General features: G+C 41.1%; 3 protein-coding genes and 1 non-coding gene across 4 annotated transcripts; 1 reads left to right on the top strand and 3 right to left on the bottom strand.

Annotated features, from left to right (window-relative positions):
* Window positions 1-1842: 1842 nt before the first annotated feature.
* Window positions 1843-6499, top strand: LOC131330885 (mechanosensitive ion channel protein 8-like). Its single transcript, XM_058364626.1, has 5 exons — window positions 1843-3915; window positions 4226-4349; window positions 4592-4885; window positions 5010-5212; window positions 5870-6499. Exons 1-5 carry the CDS (start codon window positions 2258-2260, stop codon window positions 6156-6158), a joined length of 2568 nt encoding a protein of 855 aa, XP_058220609.1. The 5' UTR covers window positions 1843-2257; the 3' UTR covers window positions 6159-6499.
* A 4956-nt stretch (window positions 6500-11455) lies between these two features.
* Window positions 11456-11608, bottom strand: LOC131331679 (U4 spliceosomal RNA). Its single transcript, XR_009201480.1, has one exon. It is a non-coding gene; the product is annotated as a U4 spliceosomal RNA (small nuclear RNA).
* Window positions 11609-11945: 337 nt separating this feature from the next.
* Window positions 11946-16090, bottom strand: LOC131330884 (high mobility group B protein 9). The gene is made up of 5 exons (XM_058364625.1): window positions 15329-16090; window positions 15040-15118; window positions 14740-14902; window positions 12385-12743; window positions 11946-12198 (listed from the first exon to the last, which is right to left on the bottom strand). The coding sequence occupies exons 1-5, from the start codon at window positions 15463-15465 to the stop codon at window positions 12097-12099; spliced, it is 840 nt and encodes a 279-aa protein (XP_058220608.1). The 5' UTR covers window positions 15466-16090; the 3' UTR covers window positions 11946-12096.
* Window positions 16091-19455: 3365 nt separating this feature from the next.
* On the bottom strand, window positions 19456-22378 carry LOC131330316 (uncharacterized). The gene is made up of 4 exons (XM_058363853.1): window positions 22361-22378; window positions 22118-22194; window positions 19872-20255; window positions 19456-19780 (listed from the first exon to the last, which is right to left on the bottom strand). The coding sequence occupies exons 1-4, from the start codon at window positions 22376-22378 to the stop codon at window positions 19456-19458; spliced, it is 804 nt and encodes a 267-aa protein (XP_058219836.1).
* Between the last annotated feature and the right edge of the window lie 2000 nt (window positions 22379-24378).

Below are 24378 nucleotides of genomic sequence, written 5' to 3'. Positions count from 1 at the left end.
AATTTTTACAAGTTTACTGATATTCATTATAAAACTCTTTTGGTTCATATGTATATATCTATATTAAATTTTGGATTAACCCATAATAGATTAGGCTTCTGGTTCCGCTCTTGATCCCACCATTCACTACTCATTTAAAACTAGAGCAAATCTTATCCACCTAGCTTCCTATTGATCTCATGCAAGTGTTCCTAGGATAGGTGCCAGACAGTACCATTTCGAAGACAACCAATAACACTTATTCATAATCCAACGTTTTTGAAGACATAACCAACACTACTTGATCAGTTACGTTAACGATCGTCATACTTTGGAAAAATATAATTTATTAATGGTGTTGAATAAACATAACAAAGTTATCCATCTCTCTAATAGCTTATAAAGTTTTTAAATGAGTTGGTGGTTAATAATCTAATATAATATCATTTTTAAATGAGTTGGTGGTTAATAATCTAATATGATATCAGAGCAGGTAATAGATCTTGCAATTAATAATAAAATTTACACGTGTTTAGCCTGTTCATGGATGAGTGCCCTGTATATACTTGAGGGAACATGTTGAGAATATAAATACACCTCCGTCCTAATTTGTTTGCTCATTATGAGAATTCTCCTATTTTATTGACTCAAAAGCTTTTGGGTTGAAAGTATATACATTTCCAAAAATACCCTTTAGAACAATAAAATTAAATAGTTGTGTTAGAATTTTACACATGTTTAGGACTTTGCCCTTTTGGTGGTTTCCAATTATGAAAAATTGCAAACAATTTGCAACAATCCCCCCCCCCCCCCCCCCCCCCCCCCCCCCCCAAAAAAAAAAAAAAAAAACAGAGCAAATAAAATGGGACGAAATGAGTAATTAAATGCCCCTCTCTCTAATAGGTTAACAATTTAATAATTTACATGCCCAATGTCCTAAAAAAACACATGAAGTGGGAGTCAACCAACAAACAATACCTAAAGAGCCAAGCTTATGTTTAGTTTTTAGTGAATTCGAGCACTAATTCAGTCAATGAAAATAACCATGCTGAGCTTATGTTTAGTTTTTAGTGAGTTCGAGCTCTAATTTTCAATGAAAATCACCCAGCCGAGCTGATGTAGACTCAAATAAAGCTCAACCTAGTTCACCGGTCTTAACAAAGCTAGTAATTATATAAACATGTGTCTTTGCCTACATTTAGAAAATCTGTCTTTTTACTATTATTATTAAATTGTTCTATTTGTCTCAATCTTTCTACTCATTAAAACCCTCTCGGAAGAGATTGTGATATGTACTTCCGGTATGCATGCATGTTGCTTCAAAAGTGTAACTACAAGATAGACCTTAATCTAACACAATAACTTTATTATGTAAATAGAATAAAATTATAATGTAACTAATATTATATTCATCTTATTAGCCTCAATCGAGCTGAACTTCAGCTTATTCGAGCACAACTTATCACAACACAAACTTAGAGCTCATCTGCTAACTTGACGAGTTGAGCTTAAACAAGTCCGAGCAATTTTCAAGAAAATATCCAGAAATGAAATTTTCGAATGTTTGGGATCAATTACTACATGATTATTTTCAAGATTTATAGTTTCTTAATTGTGCCAAATGAGTGCAACTTTCAAGGAAACACCCAAAAAAAATAAAATATTCGAGCAATGACATTCATTAGTAACCCCACATGGGACTAGGTTTTGTCTTGATCACACATTACTATATGGGACTAGGGATGGTGGTGGTTTCAACGGCTCATTAGCAACCCTGCATGTTTTTTAGTTACTTGGACAAAATTGGACGGTTTCGATTTCGGACATTCCAACATTAATATTGCCGCAAACATAGCCAAACACAACACAACACCCTTCTCTCTCTCTCTTTCTCTCTCTCTCTCACACACACACCCCTTCTCTCTCTCTCTCCTCCCAAAAGGCTAAAAACCCTTTTGCTCTGTCTCTCACTTGTATGTCACCAACTCCAACCCACGCCAACCCCCCTCCCTGGCGCTGGCAGGCACGAATGCCGATGCTTTAAACAAAACAAAACACAACACAAAAGAAAATGTTATTTACACAACGATCCAAGCACAAAACATCATTTCAGTTACGTCTTTCCTAAAACCTCAGAACCCTAGTACTAATATCCTAAACCAAACCCACATTACTTGATTATATTTCCATTCTTATAGAATCATCTCCCCCGCGTTACCCTTTTCACTTCAAAACCCAGATTTCTATTCCCTGTGTATTTATTTGTTCATCAACTTTGATGGATAAACTGAGAAAATCCGTCCAACCCAACAAATCACCGGAAGAACGCCACATACTCTTGCACCAACAAGACGATCCAATGGCCCAGAGCGACCGCCGAGAGGAAGTAGTCATCAAGATCAACGGCCAAGATTCTCCCTTGAAAGAAACAGAGCTCGCTCCCTCTAAGTCTCCGTCTCCGTCGCCGTCGCCATCGCCTTCGAATCCCGACGACCCGCAGGGCTTCAATCGGGTGTGGCGAGACGCGAGCTACGACTTCTCCAACGACGCCATCAAGGTGGCGCGCGAGTTCGAGTTCTCCGACTCGCCGGTATCTCGCCACGACTTGTCGCGAATCGCCGAGAGCCCGACCCCTCGTGGCGGCGGCGGCGCGAGGGTTTCGTTCGGCGAATCGAACAATAATAGCATACCCGAACCGGTCCACCGCCGGTCCAATTTCGCCGGCGCCGGCAGAGACGGCGACGAGGTGTTGGTTTGCACGTCCAACTCGCTAGGGCGCAAATCGGGCTTGTTGATGACGAAGACCAAATCGAGACTGCTGGACCCACCGGAGCAAGATAACAGATCACAGAGGTTAATGAAGTCCGGATTTTTAGGTCGAGGTAGTGAAATTGAAGATGATGACCCTTTCTTAGACGATGATTTACCAGACGAGTATAGAAAGATGAAGTTCGATACGCTTTCTGTTTTACAGCTATTGAGTTTGATTTTGATTGTTGCAGCATTAGTTTGTACTTTAACTATTAAGATACTTAGTGAAAAGAAACTGTTTGCACTTGAGCTGTGGAAATGGGAGGTGATGGTTTTGGTCCTCATCTCGGGCCGGTTGGTATCCGGTTGGGCGATTCGGGTAGTTGTGTTCTTCATTGAGAGGAATTTCTTGTTGCGAAAACGGGTTTTGTATTTCGTGTACGGGGTGAGGAATGCTGTTCAGAATTGCATATGGTTGGGTTTGGTTTTGATTGCTTGGCAATGTATTTTTGACAAGAAGGTTGAGAGCCTGACTGATGGGCAGGTTTTGCCTTTTGTGAATCGGGTTTGGGTGTGTCTTTTGGTGGGTACTGTGATATGGCTTTTGAAAACCCTTCTTGTCAAGGTTCTTGCTTCTTCTTTCCATGTGAACACTTTTTTCGACCGGATTCAGGAGTCTTTGTTTAATCAGTATGTGATTGAGACGCTCTCGGGTCAACCGTTAATGGAGATTCAACACGAGCAAGAGGAGGAGGAGAAGATGATGTCTGAAGTTGAGAAACTTCAGAGCGCGGGGGCAAATATTCCGGCTGATTTGAAGGCTAGTATTTTCCCAAGGAGTGGGAGAGTAATAGGGAGTGGGAGACACCACAAGAGCCCTAAAAGTGCGAAGGGTACTCCGAGATTTAGTACGCCGAGATTTACTAGTGATGGTAAGTCACAGACACAGAAGTTGGATGAGGGTATCACGATCGATCACTTGCACAGGTTGAACCAGAAGAATGTTTCGGCTTGGAATATGAAGAGGTTGATGAATACTGTTCGGAAAGGGGTGTTTTCGACTTTGGATGAGCAAATCCAGGATTCAAATGGAGAGGATGAGGCGGCGGTGCAGATCACAAGCGAAGTCCAGGCGAAAGCTGCAGCCAAGAAGATATTCTACAATGTGGCTAAGCCAGGGTCCAAGTAAGCTTTTACTCCCTCGACCAATTGATTGAATTGTGGCTTTAATTGTAAATGTACTCGTATATTACCTGAATATAGAATGCACCAACTCGAAAGGCAAATTCAATTGTTCTGTACTTGCCTTTTGAAGGCATGAGAAGGATCTTTAATATTTGTTTGAACAGAGAAAAAGAGTGTTTGGATCTAGATATATACTTTACTGTTACATTGTAGTGTTCGTCCGAGATCAAAGTATTATATTGACCACAGAGGCATCTTGTTGTTCAGGATTTATTTGCCATGTCTTAATGGTTTACCTTATTATCATCAGATACATCACCCAGGAGGATCTGATGCGTTTTTTGAGAGAGGATGAGGCTTCGAAGACCATGCGTCTCTTTGAAGGAGCAAGTGAAGGCAAGGGAATCAGCAAGCGAGCTCTGAAGAATTGGGTGGTAAATGTTATCTTCATTTTGCAATTTGTCTTCTTTTGTGCTCGTAATTTTGTAATCGAAATATACCTTTGCAACTTCAATGCTTCTGTATCATTCTTGGATGAAATGTTTATGCTATCTTGCTTTCTTGGGTCAAGGCATTTCAGTCAGGATCTTCTTTTGATACAGAATGTTATTTCTCCTATTGGAGTTGCGATTGATGAATCTGAGACTGCGTGGACCTGTTCTTTCTTTTTTCCCAGGTCACTGCATTCAGGGAACGAAGGGCGCTGGCATTGTCCCTCAATGATACAAAAACAGCTGTGAACAAACTCCACCATATGTTGAATGCTGTCGTAGGAATCCTCCTATTCGTTATATGGCTTCTTATACTCAAAATTGCAAGTTCCCATATCTTTGTCTTGGTCGGCTCCCAGACGCTTTTGGTGGCTTTTATGTTTGGGAACACATGCAAGACAACCTTTGAGGCAATTATCTTCTTGTTTGTAATGCACCCATTTGATGTGGGTGATCGCTGTGAAGTGGACGGAGTTCAGGTAATCAGATCTTATTTTGTGTGCGGTTTTTTTTGTACCTGTGATGTTACTCGTTGGTACGCTAGCATTTGAACTTGTGTTTGTATGGATATTTGAGGTTGTAAATTCCTGTTGCTTGTCTCAGATGGTGGTTGAAGAGATGAATATACTAACGACCGTGTTCTTGAGGTTTGATAATCAAAAGATCACTTATCCGAATAGCATTCTAGCTACAAAGCCCATCGGCAATTTCTACCGTAGTCCGGATATGGGAGATGCAATTGATTTCTGCATCCACATTGCAACTCCTGTGGAAAAGATCGCTTTGATGAAAGAGAGAATAACGAGGTATGGACATGCTCCATCTTTTTATTTGTAAACTTTTTCTCCCTTATTCTAGGCATCATATCTTTAATAGAGTTGTTTAAGAGACAGTGATATTATACGTAACTGATTGCCATAAACATGCTAGGAAGCAGTGATCGAATAACTCAAGATTCTGATTTAGTTGACTGTTTCCAAATATGTCAAATCTCTTTTCTAGGTTTCCAGTTCTTCCATTCGAGATGAACTGGACAATCAAAAGATTTGACTTAGAGAAGAGAAGTAGGTCCCTTGTTTTTGGCAGGAATAGTTCCAGCCTCTGTTGCCCCCCAGTAGAGTGAGTCTACTTAGCGAACTGGCAGGGAAGAATCGCGAGCATAATAGACCATGTTCCCAGAAAAATATACTTTCGAGAAACGACAAGAACAACTGATGTGGCTATACATACAAATCCAGTTATGGGTCTTTATGCTTCTCTAAGGACTAGGAATCCCAATGAAAATGTTGGCTTTTTAAGCATCTCTAAAAGGGAAGTCTCAATTCATTGTTAGTTGATGGCTCTGTGTGATATTTCCCTCGTGTCAAATGCTCTTTTCCATCATATTCTCTTGTATCAAAAAATCAATCCTCAATTGTTAAGCTGTAACTTTTTTCTTTCTGTTATGGCTGCTGCAACTATAGGTACATTGAAAACAAGAGTGACCATTGGTACCCAGCTCCAATGGTAGTACTGAGGGATGTGGAGGACATGAATAGGCTGAAAATATCCGTATGGCTCTCGCATAGAATGAACCATCAAGACATGGGCGAGAAGTGGGCAAGGAGAGCTCTTTTGGTAGAGGAGATGATCAAAATATTCAGGGACCTCGATATTGAATACCGCATGTTGCCTCTAGACGTGAACATCCGAACCATGCCAGCCGTGGGTTCAAACAGAGTCCCCTCCAATTGGACTACATGCTCGAACTGATCAGACATGGAGAAAAAGAGCTACCATCGACTCCCTTACAACCGCTTCCATGTAATTATCAACGATTCTCCATTTCTATTTTTCCTAAGCTTTTAGGCAGTTGGTCCATAGATAAGTTATTTAAGAAGAGCCTGTACTTTGATAACGGGAACTACGACAATATGCGAAGAAAACTAGTCTTCTCTCTACCTGTATTCAGTTTTTATGAATAGTGAGGAATTAGGTAAGAAAGAAAAAGTTTTTTTCCGACCAGGACATAAAACACCTTCTGTATGATCAACAGTTGTATCTTTGTATTTTGGCTTTACAGTTTTACGTGAAATCATGATAGTTCTAGATTATGGATCTGTAGAGTTTTTTATTCGCGGAGCCAACGTACCCGGGGGCGGGCGGTATCTGAACAGGTAAGAGCTACCTCCAAGATTTGGGAATTTTTAGGTAGTCGTTCGCTCGCTCGCGGACACGTGTGCGACACTGATGTGAATGGGGGATGCTTTTTGAGGTTGATTGTTTGACTTTGCACAAGCAGTTTCGAATTTGATAGCATTATGGATGTGATAGTTTATGGGCGGATAATTGTGTTGCCCAACTTTGTCTGTTTGATGGGAGTTTTTATATTGTTGATGAAAGTAACAGGTGGCTCGAGGTGTTAATCATCAGAGCCATTGCGATGGCAGAAATGAATAAAGAAAAACAACCACCATGGGTCTACCCAGGATGGAGTAGTAGAGTAGGTTTTGAAAATTTGCATGCTGGTTGGTTTGTGCGATGATGTTAGTTACAATAGAAATTTTTGGGTGCCGAGCGGGTACCATGTGACGGTACCGTTCTTAGCTGTCCAGCTATCCAAACATGTTTTGGACGATTCAGATTTATTCCCTCTCTCCCTCACCCGATCACTCTCTCTCCTCTTTTTCTCTCTCTGAAATCCGGACTTAAAATACGTTTGGATAACTGGAATTGTCGACAAGATACCATATGTTTGGTACCTGCCCGGCACCCCAAAAAACCTTCTCGACAAGACAGACACGGAGATACTTCTTTTAGATTATCATTCTCGAATTGCATGCATATTTTATCAACCTCGTTCAATTGTCGATATTTGTTGGTACATCTATTTGATTTTTCATTGCAAAGGCTATGATGCTCCCAAGTGGTATGGGAGCATCATACTCCCAATGAATTATAGGCAATACTTACCATTCACTAAGGCAACACTTACCATTGTATAAGGCAGAACTTACCACACTTGTGTGGTAAGTTCTGCCTTATACAATGGTAAGTGTTGCCTTAGTGAATGGTAAGTATTGTCTGTTCTGTGGTAAGTAATCTTCCGTTTTTTAGATCAAAACCGCCTCATTTTTAACAAAACCACCCTATTTTTAGTTTTTGGTTTTGATCTAAGGGCTGTGATTTATCTATTTTCAATCCAAAGGCTGTAATTCATTGGGAGTATGATGCTCCCATACCACTTGGGAGCATCACAAAAGTTTTGCTTCGATGATGCTACTGTTGATGTACTTGTAATCTTGTATTTTAATCAAGGACGGAACCAGGATTTTATCCTAGCAGTGGCGAAATGTATACTAAAAAAATTTAGTGGTGGCGAGACTATATAAGTTGGGCATAAATTTTTTTTTTACATATAATAATTGCATTTTTTAAAATTCTTATCGTGGCGGTCGCCGCTACTAGACCCCCCTGATCCCATCCTTGATTTTAATGTAATTAGGTCAGATTTTTTATCTTATTAAAGAAGCAAACAAAGGGTGTGTTAATTTCGTTATTATAATGAATTTTTTTTTGTTGTTCTCTCTCAAAAGAAGAAAAGAAAATTACAGATGGTTGGTTAATTTTATTTAGAGGCACTTTTTGTTCTTTTCACATTTGTCATTTTACTCTGTTGATTGTTGATACCACATCAACCTTTCTTTCAAAAACCAAAAAAAGCTTAATCCATTTCGGGAATTTTTTAAAAACAATTTGGAATAAAGGGAGTGAAATGCAAATCTGTTGGTGCTTCATTCGCTGCTCTCTTTTTTAAACACAACTCAGTAATGTTTGTCTCAGCTTACGCGCATCTCTCGACTCGCTTTCTCAGATATTTTACTATCAATTAGAAGGCCCAAATCAAATTGGGGCAAAGTCTCACGTCAACCGACCACACGAGCTGATAGCACCTAAGCAATTTCAAATAAGGGATCTAGGATGTAGTCAACTCTTACAATCTTATGCCTGCATTACCAGGCCAAACCTTTGGAGGGGTTGATTACATGAATTGGGAACCAAATTATACTTCTAGGGATTGGTCTGATCTCAAGACTTTTTTGGGTCAAAAGATTTGCAGAGGAATTAATCAAGAAAGAGGAAAACAATGAACTATGTTAAAAGATTACATATAAACCCTTCCCCATTGATCACATAAAGGACTGTTTAGCGATCCCTCTCCGAAGCAAAACGAGTTCTTTCAGATCCTTCATGCCCGGCTTGCGTTGATGACCCGGGCGGCACACTTGCTTTTAGTCCCTCCACTGCTAACTTCATTCATGGCCTTCTTTCCCCTTCGTCACATCTTTCAAGAACTGATCCAAACCAAATGGATCATCAGCTTCTCTCTCGAATTCAATGGGCTTACCATCTCTTGCACCAGTATTTTCAGAGCTACTCCTCTCAGACCGCGGCGCCTTCTGAGCTAAAGCATGCGATTCCAGATCTTTGCTTTCCTCCACCTTCTTCATCATCATCATCATCTGTTTTTGAACCTCCAATCTCATTGTAACAGCCTCCCCAGACTTCTGTTCTGCGGCAAATGCATACAACATTTCTGAAAGCTTTGCAAAAGGGTCATCGATCCGAACCTCGTCCTGAAGCCCTCGTCCCGCTCTTCCTCGATCTCCTCAATCTCTTCTTCCATCTCTTCAATCTCTTCTTCCTCCTCCAACTCTTTAAAAGGTTTAACTGCCATGGAAACTGCCTGCTCACTGATCACTGCTGATTGACTCTCTCTCTCTCTCTCTCTCAATAAGGGTCTCTCTCAATAAGGGTCAGAGGGGAAGCCTTAAGGAACAAGGAAATCCAAATCGTAAAAGGTTTACGTTCCAGAAATAAAAACCACTGCAGATAATATCTAATCAGACGGTACCTAAGATTCTATGAGACCCGTTGAAATTCGGGTCTCTTCGGTTTAACTTTTTTGGTTAGACGCATACAATTAACTAAGCATTTAATTCAAACAAATATAGGGATCAATTTCTAGTCGCATAGCTTCATAATAATTCTGTAAAGCTTCTTCATAATTTCCTTCGAAAAAAAAAATGTTATTTAGAATAAAAATAATAAAGCGAGTTTTTACAAATTATATTCATATATTAAGTAACCTCTGAAATTATTTCAATATTGGACCTTGGACAAATCTTTCGAATATCATTTGAGAATAAAAATTTGTATTGTACCCCAAAAATTTATTTTGGTTAGAATCATTACCAGAAAAAAGAAAATGATTCTGTTATGGAGGGCCATCATTGACTAGTTTTCGAAATAGTCTTTTTTTCATCTAGTCCAAGGCAAATTTCCTCAACTTCAAACTGTGAGTATTCTTTGGGGACAGTACACACGCTTTGGCACTCCAGCCTTCCCTGCGTCTAACCGCGCGGAAATGGAAAATGGTTCTACCCACCTCTTTTTCTCCTATTCGAAAATGAAATAGGTAATTAATTAAGCCGAATTTGCGGACAAGCATATATCGTGGATCCCCTTTTTGGAACAAAAGAAGACGGCAAATTCTTTTTTTTATTGTAAGCCACTTTCTACGGAAAATATAGAACAAGCTTATCGCCAAATGTCTCTTCGGCGCATGAGCGCTCGATCAGTGAGCTATTATGCACTCTTTCAAGGGTGGCTGCTTCTAGGCACCCCTCCTGGCTAACTGAACTTTCTTCAGAACGTTGTCTTTGCTTTTTCGTTTTTTCAATAGCCCTTTTCATTGCTTTTCGAAATGGAACAATTACTGAATAACTTAATAAAATGGTATTTTTCACTTATAACTTGTATAGGAAATCTTGCAATTATCAAAAAAAAAAAAAATACTTGAATAGGAAAATCCAATTCAAACTGGAATAGGAATGGTTGGAACAGAACCTATTTCCTAATTGACATAGGATTTGTATGGGTAGGCAAGGCGGTGAAGCCTTTTGGTACACGATGTGAACAGAAGTGAATAATTATTCAGTAATCCGGAAGGATATCTAACAAAACGTACGGAGCCTACATGTGAGCCCACATGTGGGACACACATATTATGTAAGATGAGGAATATACTGTTTATATACTCCCGGAGTATTGAATAATTCTCCGTTAGTATTAGTCATGATGGGCAGCATAGGATGGATAATGGAGTGAAACGCAAAAACTATTGGTGCTTCTCACTTATGTTTTTTTAGTCAACTCTCAATGATGTTTGTCTCAGCTTACATGCATCCATTAAAAGGCCCCAACCTCAAATTGGAGCAAAGCCTCATAAGAACTGACCACATGAGCTGAGATAGTACCTCGGCCATGAAATTTTTTTATTTTTTTCACAAAATAGAAGGGTATAGCGTCCAAATGTTGTACACCCACAAACAAATCTTGATCGCCCAAATAATCAAACATAGCAGAAAGACTCCACACGCACAAACAAATCTAGATCACGCTTAATCACCATGAAAATCAATGGTTGAGATTGCTTTTCAATTTTGACCAATAACTTGAATGATTATATGATTATTGCCGGTCAAAATTGATTTTCAATCATCTGGTTGAAATTGCTTTTCAATTTTGACCAGAAACATGAGTAATTCTTGCCGGTCAAAATTAATTTGATTGCTTTTGAATTTTGACCGATAACATCAGCAATTCTTGCCGGTCAAAATTGGTTTGATTGCTTTTCAATTTCTGACCGATAACATGATTGCCGATCAAAATTGATTTTTAAAAAGATTCTCGTTCTCAATTTTCAGCGTCCCAAATAAACCATATATTAAGCTTATATGCTCCAAACCCGGACACAATTTTTTAATCCAAACCACACCCTATCCCGTTTCGTTCCCAAAAATTGGTCGACGCTAGGCCCAACTCAAGTCTGAGCGTTTAGGCCCATGAGTTTAACTCAAATTTTGAACTTACTCTCTCTCATGCACGGCACTTTGAAAGCAACAACTTATCACGTTTCGGCCCAGAACAATTCGCGGACGCTAGGCCCAACTCAAGTCTTAGCCCACGAGCCAAGTCTCGAAAATTTTTGAACTTCAGAATTGTAGGGCCGAACCCCGTGAGGGGAGCCCTTCCAGAAATTCTCAACGGCCAAGGCTGAACCCAGGCCGAAGAGGGGGTTTGGAAATAGTTTTCAACCAGCAATTGACGCGCCTCGGTTATTACCTCACTAGCTGCGTCATTGCCCCAAGCGCAAAGATGCCTTTTACCCTTCCTCCTTCCTTCCTTTATATAACACCCCTCTCCCCCTTCTCTTCCCTTCTTTCCCGATGTGGGACTCAGATCAGAAACTTTTTTCTATTCTATACTCCTCTCTCTCTCTTTCTCTCTCCCCAAACCCCTACACAACACAAAACCCACCTCACAACATCTATTGGGGGGGAGAGAGAATTTTCCCTCAGATTAGATTTCCCTGCACAACACAAAATCCACCTCACAACATCCATTGGGGGAAGAGAGAGAATTTTCCCTCAGATTAGATTTCCCTGCACAACACAAAACCCACCTCACATCCATTGGGGAGAGAGAGAGAGAGCGAGCGCATTGAAATGTCCATTTGGGAGCCTCTTTTTTTATATATATAGTTGAGCTAGGAAGTTAAGAAGTCAGATACAGATTCTTTCTTGGAAACATTTTCCCAAAGCTTAAGAAGATAGAAATCCTGTATCTATCTATCCATCATCTTATTCTACAAAAGTTCCTTCTGCTGCCTGGGGTTAGTCCTCTCCTTGTATTCCTTCAGTTCTCTCTGGTATCTCTCTTTGTCCTTCAACCCAATGCTCTGATAAACCTGTCATGCAAAATAAGCCCATCAACAATCAAGTCTCGAGTCTGATTTTCGTTCACGAATTCTATTCACAGATTCGACATCACAAAACCGAAAACCAGGTTGTATATTTAATACTGAGTAGTACTGTTAACTCAACCACAATGGACCATGTCATCTGAAAAAACCAATATACTTTTCCTAACTTACCATCCTCTCTTCTTGACTGAGGTTGGTCCAAGACTCTCCGATCATTTTCGTGAACTCCCTCTCCCGGTCTGGATACAACGATTTGAGTGTGGAATGTTTTTCAGCGAAGAAGAAGTTGTAACCGCTTCTGTTTGGTTTCGGGCGGCTGGGGTCTCCTCCCCTTCTTCTCCTTCTCCTGTTCCTCCGTCCCGAATTGAGAGGCTTAGGGTTGAATGGGATCAAGGTAGTGCAAGATTGGTTAGTTGCAATGGAAGAGGCAGCTTGATCTGGGTAGTAGAGAACCCCATTCAGAATCTCGGAACCCACTTTCACAGACACCAAATAGCCACAGTCGAATTTCCCATCGATTGTTCCGGTAGCTGAAAATCACGGATAAAAGAAGAAACGTAAAATTCAAGTGCAAGACATCCTAAAAAATCCAAATGCTTCATTGATTTTTGCAAAATAGAAGACCGTATAACAAGAGGAAATCGCGGTCAATTCAACATCAAGAAAAGCAGCTAGAAACCAAACTGGACAAACCATTAGAAATGGATCTGTTGGGTGAAATTGCCATTGGCAACAAAAATAAGACAGGCGAAGAACCAACGACACCAAAATGCACCCCCACCCCAAAAAACGAAAAGGGAAAACATAAGACACCAGATTTAAATGGTTCAGCTAAATTAGCCTAGGTTCGCGGGAGATCTTCTATTGTTCTGTGTAAGGGGAAAGATCTTCCGGTATCACTAAAATAGGCATAAGTCGGATATTCACCGGCCAATGAGGCGTGGGAATATCTATTTCTTTAAAGAGATTTCAGCCCTCTAAAACTAGCAACGCCTAGATACCCAAAGCAGCAGACTTTTTTCATTTCAGGCTTTCAGCAAAGATCCCCGACAGTCACGCCTGAGTGTGGAGTTTTTTTGCGGTTAATGGTCCGTGGCTGCAGTTCAATTTGTGACAGTAATTTTTAGTAATTTCCTTAACAGGATAAATATAAACTCATGAACGAGATTATTTCTTTCATAAGTCCGGATTAATTTCCTAGTCAAAAGAGTGTAGTGGGCCGAAATAACCGCGGTCAGGAAGGGCAAAGAGATCAGGGTCAAAACTAGCACCTGTTCTGGACACGTCATCCCCAGGGCTTTCAATTCGTCTATAACGTCATCACTCGTCGCGGGAAGGCACTCCACTGTTTAGTCGAACGATATCTGAGTCATCCGACCTCCAGTTCTGCCGAGCGTACTTTTTCTTATGTCTTAACCAAACGATCGTTCGGCATACCTTAGCTTGTACGGCGGTGTAAAGCTTTCGTTCGGAAGGTACGTTATTATTCGGGAAAAAATCTCAAGAATAATACTTGCAAGTGGGAATCAAAGGGTCATTTAGAAACTTTCTGCCAATGGCTGAATCTAGAAGCTTTCTACTTATGGCCAAAAGTGACATGATCTAGAAGCTTTCTACTTATATCCGAAAGTAACATCATCTACTTGTCCAACACTCAAAACCTTGCCTATAAATAAGAGGTGATACTACAAGGTAAAGAATCTGGTCTCTCATTCTTACAAACTTCACTAAAAGCATACTTTCCTCTACCTCTCGGGTTCTTACTAACTTACTCGTCGGAGCGTCTTCCCGGAGGTACACCTTCTTCGGTTTTCAAGTACCCAATTCACCGTTCAACCCTTTATCCGTACAACAGCAAGTAGGAAAATGTTCAAGGATTTTTTTGGCCCCCACAGAGTGTTTGGAACTGTGAAGAAACAGAAATGGGAATGACTTCGGTGTCTCCGGTCATTTTGGGGACACCGTAACTTTTGGCATAACAAAACCATTATGAGTATATCCAAAACCCATTACAAGCATAACAGAACCATAACAAGGCATAACTTATTTGTTATGCCTTGGTTGAGTTTAGTTACGCCTTGATTGATTTTGGATATTCCTTGGTTATGCCTTATTTGGGTTCTGTTATACTTGTAATTGATTTTAGTTATGCTCATAATGGTAAAATTATGCCAAAAATTACGATGTCCCCAAAATGACCGGGAACACCATAGCATCGTCCGAAAGAAATTTATCCTAAAGCATGTGCTCTCAAAAATTGCATAAACAGCCACAAAGTCTGACAATTTGGAGGTCAGAAAATAGATATGAGGCACCCTTCAAAAGGGTGCTTCTGATAATAGATACTATCATTCAGTACCCTACAATTTTGAGACCACCCCTTATTAATTACTTTAGAGGAACACCTGATAAGGTGTGCTAATTTTTGGGTCCACGTGAAAAAAGCAACAGGATGCATAAGAAGAAATCATGTTCAATATTTTTCAATGGTAGAGAGAGAGAGAGAAGAGCTACTATTATATATACCTGCTGAGGTAATGGAGGGACCTTGCAGCTTAAAGAAGTAAACCTGTTCATATTGGTGGAGAAGACTTGAGTAATGTCTCCTCAATGCATAAGAAGCACTTGTTGTTGTTGGGGAGAAATCGAAAACTGTACCAATTTCCCTCCATTTCTTCTCTGAGACAACCTATTCATCATTCTCTCACATAAACAAATCTTACTTAGTAAAATAAAATAATGCTCCTACTCCTTAAATAAAGATTTTTAAATACTACTTCTGATAAGTAATAGGATCTTGAACAAAGTTTTATTTAAGTTCTATACCTTGTCATAACCACCCCTTCTTGTCACCTCCACATACAACACATGCAAGTTTAGCTCCTTCCCTCCAATCACAGGGACCCTTCAAACAACACCACTCACAAAAATTAATCGTCACAAATAACCCACATATTTAAACCTAAACACTCTAGGACCACACTTTTAAAACATAACTCGGGGCACAACAGTGTCCTGAACCATTAAATGTATGTGAATCCGTTTGCACCTAATGATTCCGGGCATGGCTGCGTCCGGCGTTGTGTTTTATAGGTTTGTTTGTAGAGAGGCTTACATATATTTGGTGCCTAACTGAGAGTGGAAGTTCCTGAGAGTGTCCCAGAACAGAGTGGGGTCCTTGACAACATCCTCATGTGAAGCCAGCGGCGGAGGAAACCGCCTACCCTCCACCCCGTTCGCCGTCGACGACATTGTGCCACCGCCGGCGACTTCCACAGGTCGCCGGAAAATCAAGATAGCAGAGACAGATTATGAGGAAACACAGAGAGAGAGAAGTGACAAAAAAGAGAGGCTAGCTGAAATGATTTTTTTTTTGATAAAAGAGAGATGATTCTAAAAGATAAGCTTGTACTTAAGGGAAAAAGCAAGTACTAGAGGTCTGACCAAAGCTGGAATTAATAGAAGACGGTGAGACGCGTGTGAAACAACGGTTATACAAATTTTGGATCTTTCTGGTTAGCTGTGGCCAAAAGCAAAGCACTGAACCAAAAGGCTCATTAATTTCCACCGGCGAGTAATTTACTACTCTCTCTCTCTCTCCTCTCTCTCTCCTTCTCTCTCTCTCTCCTCTCTCTCTCTCTCTCTCTCTCCTCTCTGAAATGTGTTGTTCGAAGTGGGTTTGTGGGTAGACTGACAACTGCGGCAGAAAGTAGTATACGGAGGAGAGGAGTATGAAGAAGTGCAGCAATCTCTGTTACTCTTTCCAAAACGTTGACATGCCCATTGAGTTGAACCAAGCTGTAGGCTGGGGAGGTTTAGTAGGGTAGGGGTGTCATAGTATCTGATCATATCTTGACGTACATCTGTGGGTGGATTCCTGCAGCAGGCGAATTTTCGAAGGAGGAGGAATCTTGTGTGTGGCGTGGCACAGGGAAACTTATGGAAAAGAACGTGATCTGAACCGTTGATGTGCTCTGATTTCTGTGATAGGACGCCTAGTTAGTTGTCGTTGTAAAGATGGAATCTTTTTCTTTTTTTTGGTTGAACAGGGTAAAATTGGAATTGAGTACCTTCGTCCCTAAAAATACTCCGTTACGAAAAACGCATAATGGCCTCGTTTGATTCGCACACTAAAAGTGAGGTTCCATTTTCACTAATAAAAATTATTAAATATTTAACATATTTTATTATCTCGTTTTCATTAATAAAAAAATTTCAGCATTTCATTATTTTATTTTCATTAACAAAAAAGTAGTCAACAAATACTGTTTTAGTTATAGTAACTCTACTCAAACCGTCAACAATTTATTCACTACCGGAAACACCTAACAACTTCTCAACCACAAATAAAAATTTACAAATTTTTCACTACCGGAACACCCCTTGAGTATGAGATTGAACTATTTGAGTATGATTCTTTATTATTCCACGTTTGGTTCCCGAAAACAATGGACAGACTGATAGTCTTAGGAAAATATTTATACCTATATGAAAGTACTAAATTATTCTTCGCATAATTTTTTGAAGTTTCTTTTTACCAAATTAATTATACATAGAACTATTTTGTGTTTTGATAAAAAAAAAAATTGTCGAATGTCTATCCATAATAAACTATTTTTGTCAGGCGGAGAGAGTAGTAGTTTCCATTTTACAATACCTTTTAACTCTCACGGAGCGCATAGTCTTTTGCTTGATGCCACGCTAGTTTACTTTTCGGATTTTTTAGTTTTGACATGGATAGTCTTTATTTATTTGATCAAGATTGAATAAAACATTAATTAAACTTAGTTATCAAACAATAAAGACATCGATATTTTTATCTTGGGGTCGAGAAGGGTCGAGCCTTTCATACATAAGCTTGATTGGGTGGTTTACAATTGCGGATGAGGAAAACCACATTTGATCATATATGTAGGAGTATATACTCTCGTTGTCACAATTGATTATCAAGTGCTATGGTAATGAATGAGACCAGTTAAAAAAGGAGGTCCTCCTATTTGCATTTCAAATCGGGTCCGTCCATTCACGGGCGCCGTGATCTTAACCGTGTGATTTGATTTTCTGAGCATTCTTAGCCCACTGGGCTGCTGGGCTTTGCTCAGCTAGGCATTTTTCTATGTTGGAAAGTCTATTTGTACTCTACTACTTAGCCATTTAGTATTTTTCCTCGTTGCTGGTTTTTTTCGCACTCACATTAAGATGGGCCCACCAACGTCTCGCTGGTTCGGTGGTAGAAAATTTTACTTGGTTGGACAAGGCCCAAATTTGAGTCACTAAATATTTCGTTATTGGAGTTAAGGATGCTTGGAGAATGCATATAATTTGTTTGACGAAATGTAAGTACATATGGTCTAGTGGAATTCTTTGAAGCCCAATGAGATGAGACCCCAAAATGGGTATGAAGCCCAATGGGGTGACTATGATTTCAACAATCTGAGCTTCTTCTTCTTTTCTGGTCAAACGGAAATTCATTTGAGCTTTTACTAAAACATGAGCTTTAGTTGCAGTGACGGAGCGAAGGGGTGAACCATGAAAGAAACTTGGTGAGATAGTTTTTCAAGATTAAATCCACTTTTTCCGATTTTTATGGAATGGTTGTGTGTCATGCAATCTACTGACACACAGTATGATTCAGCATAATTCTAGTGCGCTCACGATAAAGATTGTACTTAATTTTTAATTATGCATAATTCACATTTTATTAACTTCTTTTGTAAATAACTGCAAAAACTATCCAAGCTCATACATACAAAAAAAAAAAAAAAAAAATTGGGGGGAAGGGAATTATGCTCATGGACTTGCAGTATATAATACAACCTGATCATCTTAGGTTTACTCATTGTTAGGTGCTTGTAGCCATTCCAGGCTTGTTAATGAGGAAAGGAAGTAATTTGAGATAATGTCATTGTCAAGTGGTTATAAAGTTGAGCCCAAGTTAGATCACTATTCAACTATTCATACATGGTTGATCTTTTAGTTCGTGATTGACTTCTGAAAGAAGCTCATTCGCGCGATGATTGCAAGTACCCCAATGAAGCCGATGTGGCCGTTTGAGGCCCTCTTCGTGAGCTTGGGAGTTGGGAGTGAAGTTGCAGAGTTGCTGAGAAATGTTTTCTCTGAACCCATCCGGCTCAAGGGATTATCTCATATGTCTGCGGCTGGCCATGGACTTAGGATTCAATATGTGAGAACTTTGACGAGAGAAAGAGGCCTCACGAGCAGCCCTGAATGCAGTTTCGTTGAACATAAGAGCAAGATTCGCCACTTTGTTGTGGATGACCAAGCACACCCGGACACAATAATTTTTTGGAAGAACTTGCTGAGGATATTCCTAGGCTTGATACGTCCCTTAAACAGAACCTGTCCTCCACAACACTCATGATGAAGCTAAGCAAAATATGATCAACAGGTACAGAGAAAAGTTGGCCATTGCATTGGGCCTTTATAGTTTGTACTAAAGAACCTCAGAATCAATGGTGATTGTCACAGCACCGCAAAGTTTGTATGCCTCAATGAGTAGCATATCGGCAAACATCAGTCTGGATGCAAAGCCGTTTCCCTGTTTAGCTATTCTACTGATGGGCATGCCTTGCAAAGATTATTGGTAAGTCTCCTCTTCTTTTCGTGACAATTTAGTCCATAATCATAGTTTTTACAGTAATTACAAATTTAAAAAAGGTTCCATTTGATGTTAATGACAACTGATATGTCTGATTTATTTCATTTCGCCTATGGATTTTATATTTGTATTGCTTCTGTAGCTACAGTTTGAAACTTTTGATGAAATTGGGATGGTTCCCATAGAACTGCCTTCTGGTGATAGATCCCCACAAATGGGCAGAGAGAAGGAGATCATAGTCTTGTCAAACTGAGATGAAAGACTGTCCTATTCATTAAAACAAAAGGTGCCCAATTACACCTTAAGTTTTTTTACATAACTCAGGTATTCGGGTCAGCTTACGTGCACCTCGATTAATTCTGGAAAACCAATTCAACTGCTCACTTGTGGGGGTTCCAATTAAAACCATAGCAAATGGTACTACTTTACTTGCCAAAGTCCTCAAAAGGCAGGAGTATATGGTTAAGAACTGTACTGAGACATTAATTCGAGTGTATTAGGCAGCCAAAGTTAGTTCACAAAATAGTAACAGACACAACAATTATCAAGCTACTATTATTGGATCTCAACAAAACACTTCGTTATATCTTGCAAGTATAAGCCATCCTATGCCTAATTTGATCTCACCTCTGGCACAAAATACCCTTCCCCTCAATACTACTTCCACTTTCGACCCTCAACGCCACTCCATCTCCATCTTCCTCTTTCCTTAACCCGAACTTTGATGCCGAGCAGTCAGTGGCAAACAGATGAGAAGAAGCAAACTTCTCTGCCCCACCCATGACTGGCATCGGAGTGGCCATTTTGACTCGACTTTGATAATTTTGTCTATAGGTCTGCCCCAAAACTCCATCCACCGTCTTGCTTATGGACTCAAACTTGAAATTCAGCTCCAAATGCGCAAAGCAATCCTCTTCTGTCACATGTAACCATGAACCCTTGATTCCTCTGAAGTGATTGGAACCACGCGCGCTTCTATATCAAACAATCCTTCCACTTTGACTTTCACCTTGTTAGTGTCGGCTAAACGTTGAAATACAATCCTGTTTCGGGTGATTTCCATGTTTTACCCTCTCCATTTGGCAACACGATAAATTCTCCATTCAAATGGATCAGCATGTTTTCAGTTGATTCCTGCCATTTCAAAACAGTTCTTCCTTCTAGGTAGAATTGATGATGCCCAAACAAGATCCCAATCGAGTGGACCGAAGTGAAATCTCTTCCTTTCTTGCTTTTCTTCCCAATGAAATGAGCATTAATATGGAGTGTAGGATCGGACACTAAGCAGAAGTCCTTGTCTTTCCTGCCGTGAAAGTAAAACATGATCCCATCTCCGCCAATGAGTCGTGGGTCCTGGCACACTGCTCCTGGCTTGTCACAAGCTGATTCCGACCAAAAACCAAAAATTAGTAAGCCAATGATACTGAGTAGCAGAAGAAAACAAGATAAAAATAGTGAAATCCAAATGGAAAGAGGAACTCAGGTGAATCAGTAGTAGAACACCTAAATCTAGCCTAGAATGCGTCCAAGACTCTAAGAGCAATATCTGGAATGTATGTGATAGCTTTTTCGAACCCTGGTTCTGAATTCTGTCATCTTGAAACCACCTCCGTTTTTGGCGCCCAGTCCTGGGCAAGCGTTGAAAGGCTATTTAATGATCTTTTAATTAAATTGGGCCAAAGAAATAGAGATGAATTGGGTTAAAATTAATGGGTCAAACTCATGTTGACTGGGCCCAATTAATTTTAATTTGGTTCGGGCTCGAGTTTGGAGGTTTTGGGCAAATTTGTAAAAGAATTCGGCTGGCCCAAATGTTGGTATGGGCTAAATATGTTAGTAGGCCATTTAATTTAATTAAATGGCCCATTGCCCAAATGGTCCATGACAAGTGGAAAGAAATAAGGAAGTTGTTGCCTGGTGAGAGCCATTTGACCGAGTCAAATGGCTGGGAGTTTAACTACCCACGGAAGAAGGGATGATGTGGCCCATTATTTATCAACCGCCCATGGAAATAGGAAGTGGAGGAGAAGATCATGGCCCATTTCTCTCTTAACCGCCCATGATCAAGAGTTTGCACATAGGTAAATTGGTATTCACTCCTCTCAACCGCCCATGATCCCATGATGAGAAGAATCATGAGACACTTGTCATTACGAGAAGAAAGGGCGGGAAATCTATTTTCATGCCAAAGCCGTGGAGCACATTGCCTATAAATACTAGAAGACAAGAAGAAAAAAGGGTTCCCACACCAATCAAGCTCAACGCTTAAAACCAAAGCCTTCCCAACGAAGCAACTATCTCAATTTCCTCACCTTCACTCAATTACTTCACCAAGTAATTCGGGTTTCTATCTCTCTTGTATCCCAACTTTATTATTACGAAACATAATAAAGTTATTCATATCTCTCTTCATCCCCTACTTTATTATTACGATATAGTAAAGTAATTCTATGCTGTTACTTTCTTTCCTACATGGTTAGAAAATTATTAAGTCCTCGCACGAATAGGCAAAACCACGGACCTTCACTGCAATCCAGCCCTTAGGTTGCAACACTATCGCCCTCTCAGATCTAGAAGTCAGAAAAGGGACGCTCAACCCTTTACGTTAGACGCGACAAGTCTTGGCACGCCCGCTCAGTCCTTGAGCCACATTTCGAAGCCGAACATCTTTTTGGCACGCCCAGTGGGACCCTAATCGTCTAAGGGTTTTATCATGGTCAAGAAGCCGCAGCAACAAACGGATCCACCACAGAGTCCTGAGGGAGTGGCAGTCGACGTGCCATTACTCGAGGAAGCTGGTCCTCAGATCAGCGCCCAAGATCTTAGCGACGCTACCAACAGCGTCAAAAATTATATGTTCATGGCAGGACGTGAGATCTCCAACAACGTTATGCAGTCAATCTCGCAATCGTTCACTCAGTCCTTGGAACCTCTGACCATAGCAGTCAACAAGATGATTGCTACGCTTACAGAGAGGCTACCGCTCGCTCCTCAGCAGCAGGGCTTTCCACAGTTTGGTGTCTTTGGCAACGGTCAAGACCAAGCTGGCTTATTGGGGGTTCCTCCCCCTTCTCAGACATTTTACCATGCTACTTCGTCTAATAGCCCTACACTCGGGGGGCAAAAAGAGAAGGGAGTCGTGATTAGAGGAGCTTCGACGCCTCCGAATAACGATCAAAGGTTTACTTTGGTTGAGGACCAGAGCAAGCTTGACAAGTCTGACAAGACGGACAGAAGGCCTTTGCAAGGAGGCCAGGGCTCTGGAAAGGACAAAGGAGCACATACTCCTCAAAGCTCTGATACTCGGAGGGCAAGTCCAGCCCAGAACCAGCAGGCACAAGAGGCGCACCCACAGCCTCCTCCTAAGCCAGACCCAGTCATGGGAAGGGATCAAGTCTTGAACCTGCTTCAGGAGCAGTTAGGACCTGGTTTCAGACCTTTGGGAAAGCCAATGTATAGGAAGCCTCATACTGAGGAGGTGGACAATACACCTTTCCCAAAGGGTTATAGAGTCCCAGAATTTCAGACCTTCAATGGTGAGAGCATGCAGTCAACGGTGGAGCACATTGCCAGGTTTCAAGTTCAATGTGGAGAGACTGGAACCATTGATGCACTGAAGTTGAGGCTTTTTCCTAATTCTCTTACTGGGACAGCCTTCACTTGGTACATCAACTTGCCACCTAACTCGGTGCATACCTGGGCACAGTTGGAGGAGATGTTCCACCAGCAATTCTACAGGGTAGAACCAGAAGTCACGTTGGCGGACCTATCATGCTATCGTCAAACCCATCTAGAGTCTGTGGAGTCCTACCTCTTACGTTTCAAAATTGCTCGATTCAAGTGCAAGATAGTCCTTCCTGAGGCCGAATACGTGCGTATAGCATTAAACGGCCTGGGCTTTGAAATGAAAAAGAAGTTTTATGGAACGGAGTTCAGAGACCTGTTCGAATTATCTTCTAAGGCTTCTCATTATGAAAAGTTCTTGGCGGAAGAGTAGGACAGGAAGACGGCATCCAAAGGGACGTATTACCATGACCCTAATTACGAGGTTGCTGCAGCGGAAGCAGAGGCAGACACAGACGTGGCAGTGGCTGAAATCATCAACAAAAAGCCATATGTTTGCAAGGCTTTTGTCAAGATGGAGCCCACAAAGCAGCCAGCCCAGAGCACTTTCAATAAGTCAACCAGGACCTATACATTCGACGTGGGTAGGGCTGAAGCTATCTTTGATCAACTCCTGGCCGACAAGCTGCTCAAACTGCCATTTGGTCACAAGATTCCAACTTCGGAAGAACTGAAGGGCAAAGAGTATTGTAAGTATCACAATTCTTGGAGTCATACTACTAACAACTGCATAGTATTCAAAAATGATATCCAGGACAAAATTGAGCGGGGAGAGTTCAAATTTCCTGAGAAAGACAAGCAGCCCATGGGGGTGGATGGCAATCCCTTTCCTTCAGGGCTGAATACAAATATGGTCTCCGTCAACATGAGGGACATGCCTAGGATTGTTCCTAGGCAGAAGATAAGTTTGGGAGCCCCTTCCAGAGCAGTCTATAAGTCTAGCCCAGGTAGGTATTGGGATCCTTATTATGATGAGGGTGATAACAGGACTGAGCGGGTTAGAAGGTTTGAAAAACTGAACTCTTGGTGGTCCAGACCTTTGGGAGTGAAGAAACCAGAGAAACCAACTTGTTCCATGGTGTGTACAGAGTGTGGACATCATGCCAGTCCTAGCAAACCAGTCCTAAAAAGCATTATTGTGGGAAGGGCTGAGCCAAGTCCTAAGGAGCTACGCAGGTCTAAAGGGAGAAGGGTTGTACGCGAATCTGTGTTCAATTGAATTCAGCAAGGGTTAGTTGAAATTGAAAATGAGCTCGTCAACTTGAGGATATCTGCTCCTTCCAGGGATAAATCAAGGGCTGTGAAACCTCCAGTCACTCCTCCAAATGAGTGGCATAGGGTTGAACATCCAAAGTTTCCCTCTGAACCTCCACCTTTGTCCAGATCTCAGAAGAGGCACCGCCAACATTTTAGGCAGGTAGCAAGAAGGGCTGAGGAAGAAGCAGACCTACTCGACGATCCCATGAATGAAGACGACCTCATGAATGGAGATGATCCCAAGGGGAAGACGAAGATGGAGATCCCAGTGGAAGAGCCTATGGTCGAGAAACCTAAGGCTAAAAGAGTGCACAAGCCCTTGGAAAGGACTATGGAAGAGGCTATCGTTGAGCCTCCCCCAAGGACTTTACCCCAGAAGCAAATCCCGTTCAAAAGGACGTACGAGGAGGTCGTTACCAAATCACCTCCCAAGCAGGCAACGGTACCCAAGAAACAACCTCTCCTGGAAAGAACTCTTAAGGAGGCTAGGATTCAGCCTCCACCAAGACAAGTTACTTTGCTCCAGAAGACAGCCCTCGAACCTAGAAAGCAGGACTCGGGGGGCAAGTCGAAGTTGAATCCGCAGGCCAAGGTGTTTGTCCCTGGACAGGGGCATAACATGCAGTGCAATATGGTTGTGTTCTTACCAGCAGATCTGGAAGCCA

This window comes from Rhododendron vialii, chromosome 6a (genome assembly GCF_030253575.1).
Source record: "Rhododendron vialii isolate Sample 1 chromosome 6a, ASM3025357v1".
Taxonomy (NCBI): Eukaryota; Viridiplantae; Streptophyta; class Magnoliopsida; order Ericales; family Ericaceae; genus Rhododendron; species Rhododendron vialii.
This window is presented reverse-complemented; position numbering and strand designations above follow the sequence as displayed.